At 34.5% G+C, this 8,836-nt stretch overlaps 1 protein-coding gene across 1 annotated transcript; it reads right to left on the bottom strand.

The window, feature by feature from the left end:
- Positions 1-3,853: 3,853 nt before the first annotated feature.
- LOC111897038 (uncharacterized) lies at positions 3,854-4,729 on the bottom strand. Its single transcript, XM_023893040.2, has one exon. It carries the CDS (start codon positions 4,727-4,729, stop codon positions 3,854-3,856), a length of 876 nt encoding a protein of 291 aa, XP_023748808.2.
- Positions 4,730-8,836: the final 4,107 nt, after the last annotated feature.

Genomic DNA, 8,836 nt, shown 5'->3' with positions numbered 1-8,836 from the left:
CCAAGGCAGTCTCCGAACCCATGAATATGGACTCTACGAGTTATTAATATGACTCGGTGATTCATATAATGAAGATGAACTCGACGAGTTCAAGGATGGACTCGGCGAGTCGGTTGAAGATGGTCTCGATATTATGGTGGAGGATAACTCGTCATGTTCTTGCTAGAATCGACGAATAGATAGGTCAGGCACCCCAGATATGCCTGATAGTATTTTTATGTTATGATATATGTGGTAGTAGTGGTAAAGGGTGAAATAGTCCCCGAAGTTCGGTTGTTAGGACCAAAGGGTAGGTCAGCACCTCATAACGGCTTGACACGGGTAGGTCAATACCCCATAACGGCTTGACACAGGTAGGTCAGCACCCCATAATGGCTTGACATGGGTAGGTCGGCAACCCAGAATGGCCAGACCGGGTAGGTCGGGCACCCCAGAATTGCCTGACAGTATGTATTCTAATCGTATGGTATGTGGTATGATGGGGGAACTCACTAAGCTTCGTGCTTATAGTTTTCAGTTTTGTTTCAGGTACCTCTTCAGCGAAGGGGAAAGAGTCAGCGCGGTAGCTGCACATCACACGCACATCAGATTTTCGCACTATGTGATCCATGACATTGTACTCTGATTTTATTATCGTTCGATGATTTGATTTTGAGACATGTTCATGATGGTTTATGGATTGATATGATATCGATAATGTTTTCAGTAAATGGTTTTATAAATTACTTAATTAAAAACGAAATTTTTGGACTCGAAATTTGGGATGTTACACTTTCCTTGTAAAATGATAGTGTTCGTTTCCATAAAATACAATATTTTCCTTAAAAATGAGGTGTAGTCTTAGAAATCCTAAGGCCGATATGTATAAGTGTTTCCATACTTAAAATAGTAATATGTAGTTTTAATCTATATAAAACCATTTGAATGTATGTTTCCAGAATATCCAATATTTTCTTAAGAATGAGTTGTAGTCTTAAAACCCTAAGACCAAAAATTTATAATTATTGTTGTACTCGAAAGTAGTATAATATAGCTTTATTCTTATATAAAACCATTTGAATGTATGTTTCCAAAAAATCCAATATGTTATTAAGAATAAGTTATAGTCTTAAAACCCTGTGACCAAAAATGTGTAAGTATTGTTGTACTCGGAAGTAGTATTATGTAGTTTTATTCTTATATAAAACCATATGAATGTATGTTAGCCCGTAAACCAAATGTATTGTTAATATCCATGTGAGTTATATAACCGTGCTAAAGACATAGATGGCATGTTACGACGTTCTTCAGGTGTCGGAATGTTATGACATTTGTCACCCCGGACCTGCCAATCTAGCTGTAGTTAACAACTTAGGTGCGGGATTTTCGGTTCCAGATAAGATATGTACACAAGTATCACACTCTCTTACGGGAGATTCTGGTTATAATACAGGACTTTTGTAGGTACACTGGTAGGTACGGCTGTGACAACTGTCAAAATTCGAGTCAACACTAGAATTGATAAACTTAGTTGCACGTATAGGCACGAAATATACTAGAATTAGTAATGAGAAGCTAAGTTATAACCTACTAGAAACTTGGGAACAACTAGAAACAATGGATAGTGTACTTAGATTTCACATTGATATGTGAATTCTACAACTACTAAATTGTAGTGACTATCCACATTCGGGTCATTCCTTGGCTTGAACACCATTTCATGAATCATATACACACATCATTCACTTGACCTATAAGTAGAAATTAGGTCAAAGTCTCATAGAAAATTAAGTCAAAGTTGAAGACTAGGACTAGTATACTTGATTCCTCAATTTTGCTTGAATCTCAGAATCACTACATAGAATGCCAATAAACCGGTAAAAATAAATTACAAACATTATTTCTAATTTGATTAAGAGTTATGAAACCCAAAAATAAATTTAAAAAGTCTCAAAATTTAATTAATTTTGATATCCAAATATTTATTAAATCTAAAAACCCTAAAAACCCTAAAATCTCAAATTTATAAACACTAACACCTAAAAATCCATAAAATTTGTATGGACTTTATAATATCAATCTAAAATAACTCAAATTATTAAAATATAACCAAGGAGAAATAAAATTGAAGTCATTAGTATGTAACCTTATTTTCTAAGCCAAAAATCAAGGTTTTGTGAATGAAAAATAGGATAAGGTGCATATATTATAAAACATTGATATTTTTATAAAATAAAGTTATATTTTATAAAAATTAAAAGAGGGAGACCCTCTCTCCATTCAAAAGTCGGATTCCTCTCTCTCTCTCTCTTCTCTCTCTCCTCTTCCCAACACACTCAATCAATTCCCCTCCACACTCAATTTCTCTATACTTCACTTTCTCTCTCACACTCCCTCACTTCATCTTCTCTCTATTCTTCCTCTCTCTCAAACTCATGGATTTTATTCCAGAAAATGAGTCCAAGAACACACCTTAAACTCAAAATCTTCATCATCTAGTGGTGTTCATTAAGGTAGAACACAATTTCCTTTCATTTTCCTTCAAGTTTTCATGGATTTTCTTGCATTTCCTTCTTCTTCTACACCTTTATCTTAAAAAAATTTGTGTGCATCTTCATTCACTTCAGTTTTGATGATGATGATGATTCATTTTCACCAAAAACATCTTGCATGTTACAAAATCAGGGGTGGAACACGAAAAGTTATACCAAGGGGGCCGAAACTAAATTTTTAAAAGAAGCACTAACAAAATTATTCGATTCAACATCATAAAATATAAAAAATCAAATAAAAAATTAATATAACATATTCTAACTTCGCTCATTCAAGTGGGATTCGTCGATCTTTAACGTCTTTAAAGTCTTGCACAATCGTCTCTAAAGTAATCTTTTCTGCAAGCTCCCTTTCAAAGTATAAAACCAACGAGTCGTTCAAAAATTCATCTTCCATTTTATTTCGTAGCTTTGTTTTAACAAGACTCATTGCTGAAAATGATCTCTCAGTTGTAGCTATGGAAACCGGAAGAGTGAGTATAAGGTTAACTACTCGATAAATAAGATAAAAATTGGTTGCTCTTCTAGTCTTTATCAACCATTGACACAATTCTGAAATAGATATCAATTGTTTATATTCTTCACGTTGAACGACGTCCACTTCGTAATGTTAGAGTTGCACCTTCAAAAGATTTATCTCGGTTTCATTGAAATCTTTAGGATAAAACTTTTCTACTAATTGACATACATCACCACTTCGAAAAGGCTCATTAGAATTCTTAGGATCTAAAGTTGCTGAAAGATGGAGTAACTCCATCGAGCTATCATTGAACCGATGATCTAATTCCATTAACTGACAGTTAATTGGTTCGATGAAAATATCTACTCGATAATGATGTTCAAGTGTATGATCGCTATGCTCATTACGAGCTCGAGCCCCTCTACTAAAGTAAGAAGAAGACAAATCAGGGATATCGATCTTTGCGTTCAAGACAAAATGACTTAACATAAGCGAGAAAACTATCCCATCTTTCATCTTTCATTTTTTGCAATAGCAATTTGCTGGATGCAACTAGCCTCAATGCATTCAATATATCTTGAGACTGTCTTTGTAAAGCTTGGCATAGTAAATACGTGATCTCCATTATTTCTTTCTCGAGATGTAGAACAAAAATGAATTCAAATGTAGTAATAGTCTCATATGCTGAATATGCATCTCCTTTGATCGAACCAGTGCCATCCTCAAAAATTTTAAGTAAAACCTCACAAATCGGACTAAACATTTTTATTAAGCTTGAAACCGGTTTCAAGTGAGAACCCCATCTGGTATCCCCAACACGTTGTAATGTACCAATCTGGTTGAGGCCTCTACCAGTTTCCAACTAACCAATAGATTTAAAATATGCCATTTGTTCGGCTCGTGCATCTCTTAGTTGGTCGGAACGCTCGGAAGAAGCACCAACGACGTTGATAACAAAAGATAATTTAGTAAAAAACTTTTGCACCGCAATAACTCCTTGTGAAGCGGCCATTAATGCTAATTGCAATCGATGAGCAAAACAATGAACATAATATGCAGATGGACAATACTTTGAAATCAATTCTTGTAAACCTTTGAAATGACCTCGCATATTGCTTGCACCGTCATACCCTTGGCCACGAATCGACTTAAAATCAAGATTGTTATGTGTCAATAGAAAATATATTTTATCCTTCAGAGTTTGTGATGTAGTGTCGGGAACATGAACAAGTCCAAAGAAACGCACCATAATAACACCATCTTTATTTACGAATCTCAAAACAATAGACATTTTTTCTCTGTTAGAATCATCACGTGCTTCATGAACAAGTAAACAAAATTTTCCACCATCAATCTCCTCACAAATCATCCGTCTCACCCTATTAGAGATAAGGTTTAAAATCTCCTTTTGAATTGTTGGTGATGTATATGATACATGTTTAGGAGCAGTACGAAACAATTCTTTCATCTCATTGTTAAAAGAACAAATTGCCTCCAACATTTCAAGGAAATTTCCTTTGTTAATGGAATCTTGTTTTTCATTATGACCTCTAAATGCAATTGCTTGAAATGCACACCAACAGACTACATAAATAATAGCTTTTAATCTGAATCTATTCTTCTTACTATCTTCATCGATAAATTTCTCAAACGTATTTCGTATATTTTGAGTCTCATTTAACAAATCATCGTATGATTTTTGTGAAAAATTGTAAAAAGATGTACACTCGGTTCCCATATGCGGCAAAAAAATGCATTTTTTTTCCTACCTACTTTCTTCAAATTTTGAAATTCATCTATAGTAAATACTCGTTGGCCATAGCATCCCATTCCAGATGGTTTGTTAGAAAGGAAACATGGAAAACAAAATGCAGCATCTAAACTCTGTGAATATTCAAGCCATGGAAATTGCTTGAACCAAGAACCTTGAAAGCTACGTTTATGGTCTTCTGGTCCAAATTTTGGATATGCAAAAAGTATTTGGTTGAAAGGGACCAAGATTCATATAAGTTCGCCGAAGTGCATATCGTTGATTGATGGGATAGTCGTAAAATTGGATATGCAAACTAGGATCTCGTTCTAGTGTATTAAGATCAACATCATTCATTTCAAGACAAGGTTTTTTGGGTTGATTGGCAACCACATGATCACTATCATTAGGAGTATTTGCATCTATAACATTTTGGGGTGGCTCTACCGGTACTTGAGAAGAACTTTCATGTTTTCTTTTAAAAAAATCCATCAAGTGTTGCTTGTTTTTTCATTTTGGCTTACTCTACATGGCATATTCAATAAATAGTTAACAAATAACTACAAAATTAATAATATCAAAAATAATAGTTAACATATTATTATTGTTATTATTATTATTATAAACAAATAATCAAGACTTCCACTAAACAAACAACACTTATTCTAAAGTTTTATCAAAAAAAACAAATGATAGATAATAGTATATTAGTATTATACAATTAAAAATTATATCCTTTTAATTTGACAGCTAATCGGATTAAACAATTAAAAAATATAACCTTTTAAAATTGACAGCTAGTACCGTCTCCATTGTCCTGTTAAGTTTCAAGCATTAACATATTATAGAGAGAGAAATATAAACGTTGTTATGATATTATAGAGAGAGAAAGAAAGGAGACCGGAGAGAGAACCAAGAAGCTTACAAGGGGATAGCTGATCGGGGAGATTGAAGAGTCGCACCGTCTGGTCGGAGATAGATCTATCAGTGGTCGGGACACAGAAGTCAAAAAGGGCGTCTGGTAAGCACTCCGGTGGCGGCAGTGGCAGTGACAGCTAATGTAGCGATTTGTGGTCGGAAACACAGAAGATATCAACGCAATGTTGGTCGGAGTATAAGAAATCAGCAAGGGCGGTGTCGATCGGAGACCCAATGGGTACGTTTTCCGGCGGTGGGTTTTTTCCCATGCTAACTCAGGCGGTGGATTTTTGGGAGACTCCAGCGGATGAGCACTCGGTATGATTTCCAACATAAACAAATTTGATGATCTATTATGTTGTTAATAATTTGGATGTTAAATTTTTTGTTTGATTTTCTTTTATAGTGTTTTAGTTTCCTAAAATCAGTATCCTAGTTTTATTAGAATTGTTATTGATTTTTGTCAACAAACTTCTGGCTTCACCGCTTCTGTTGGAACTGATTTATGTGCGTAATAATCGAACATAACCAATTTGCTAATTATTTAATATTCATAGTTAATTACTTTTTTAAATAAAATTTTCAATTACATAGTAACCTTACTATACATAATACATCGCGGGGCCAGGACGTTAGCAAACTGCAAGGGCGGAACACGAAAAGGGGGCCGAAACTAAATTTTCAAAAGAAGCACTAAAAAATTTATTCGATTTAACGTCATAAAATATAAAAAATCAAACAAAAAATTAATATAAAATATTTTAACATCGCTCATTAAAGTGGAATTCGTCGATCTTTAACGTCTTTAAAGTCTTGCACAATCGTCTCTAAAGTAATCTTTTCTGCAAGCTCCCTTTCAAAGTATAAAACCAACGAGTCGTTCAAAAATTCATCTTCCATTTTATTTCGTAGCTTTGTTTTAACAAGACTCATTGCTGAAAATGATCTCTCAGTTGTAGCTATGGAAACCAGAAGAGTGAGTATAAGGCTAACTACTCGATAAATAAGATAAAAAAAATGGTTGCTCTTCTAGTGTTTATCAACCATTGACACAATTCTCAAATAGATATCAATTGATTGTATTCTTCACGTTGAACGACGTCCACCTCGTAATGTTAGAGTTGCATCCTCAAAAGATTTATCTCGGTTTCATTGAAATCTTCAGGATAAAACTTTTCTACTAATTGACATACATCACCATTTCGAAATGGCTCATTAGAATTTTTAGGATCTAAAGTTGCTGAAAGATGGAGTAACTCCATCGAGCTATCATTGAACCGATGATCTAATTCCATTAACTGACAGTTAATTGGTTCGATGAAAATATCTACTCGATAATGATGTTCAAGTGTATGATCGCTATGCTCATTACGAGCTCGAGCCCCTCTACTAAAGTAAGAAGAAGACAAATCAGGGATATCGATCTTTGCGTTCAAGACAAAATGACTTAACATAAGCGAGAAAACTATCCCATCTTTCATCTTTCATTTTTTGCAATAGCAATTTGTTGGATGCAACTAGCCTCAATGCATTCAATATATCTTGAGATTGTCTTTGTAAACTTGGCATAGTAAATATGTGATCTCCATTATTTCTTTCTCAAGATGTAGAACAAAAATGAATTCAAATGTAGTAATAGTCTCATATGCTGAATCTGCATCTCCTTTGATCGAACCAGTGCCATCCTCAATAATTTTAAGTAAACCCTCACAAATCGAACTAAACATTTTTATTAAGCATGAAACCGATTACAAGTGAGAACCCCATCTGGTATCCCCAACCCATTGTAATGTACCAATGTGATTGAGGCCTCTACCAGTATCCAGCTCACCAATAGATTTAAAATATGCCATTTGTTCGGCTCGTGCATCTCTTAGTTGGTCAGAACGCTTGGAAGAAGCGCCAATGACGTTGATAACAAAAGGTAATAGTAAAAAACTTTTGCACCGCAATAACTCCTTGTGAAGCGGCCATTAATGCTAATTGCAATCGATGAGCAAAACAATGAACATAATATGCAGATGGACAATACTTTGAAATCAATGCTTGTAAACCTTTGAAATGACCTCGCATATTGCTTGCACCGTCACACCCTTGGCCACGAATCGACTTAAAATCAAGATTGTTATGTGTCAATAGAAAATATATTTTATCCTTTAGAGTTTGTGATGTAGTGTCGGGAACATGAACAAGTCCAAAGAAACGCATCATAATAACACCATCTTTATTTACGAATCTCAAAACAATAGACATTTTTTCTCTGTTAGAATCATCACATGCTTCATGAACAAGTAAACAAAATTTTCCACCATCAATCTCCTCACAAATCATCCGTCTCGCCCTATTAGAGATAAGGTTTAAAATCTCCTTTTGAATTGTTGGTGATGTATATGATACATGTTTAGGAGCAGTACGAAACAATTCTTTCATCTCATTGTTAAAAGAACAAATTGCCTCCAACATTTCAAGGAAATTTCCTTTGTTAATGGAATCTTGTCTTTCATTATGACCTCTAAATGCAATTGCTTGAAAGGCACATCAACGGACTGCATAAATAATAGCTTTTAATCTGAATCTATTCTTCTTACGATCTTCATCGGTAAATTTCTCAAACGTATTTCGTATATTTTGAGTCTCATTTAACAAATCATCGTATGATTTTTGTGCAACATTGTGACATATGCTGCAAAAAAACGTATTTTTTCCCACCTACTTTCTTCCAATTTTGAAATTCATCTATAGTAAATGCCCGTTGGCCATAGCATCCCATTCCAGAAGGTTTGTTAAAAAGGAAACATGGAAAACAAAATGCAGCATCTAAACTCTGTGAATATTCAAGCCATGGAAATTGCTTGAACCAAGAACCTTGAAAGCTACGTTTATGGTCTTCTCGTCCAGATTTTGGATATGTAGAAAGTATTGGTTGAAAGGGACCAAGATTCATTTAAGCTCGACGAACTGTATGTCGTTTTTTGATTGGATAATCGTAAATGTGGATACGCAAACTAGGATCTCGTTCTAGTGTATTAAGATCGACATCATTCATTTAAGCTCGCCGAACTGTATGTCGTTTTTTGATTGGATAATCGTAAATTTGGATACGCAAACTAGGATCTCGTTCTAGTGTATTAAGATCGACATCATTCATTTCAAGACAATGTTTTTTGGGTTGATTCG

The sequence above is a fragment of the Lactuca sativa genome, chromosome 4 (genome assembly GCF_002870075.4).
Source record: "Lactuca sativa cultivar Salinas chromosome 4, Lsat_Salinas_v11, whole genome shotgun sequence".
In the NCBI taxonomy this organism is placed as follows: domain Eukaryota; kingdom Viridiplantae; phylum Streptophyta; class Magnoliopsida; order Asterales; family Asteraceae; genus Lactuca; species Lactuca sativa.
This window is presented reverse-complemented; position numbering and strand designations above follow the sequence as displayed.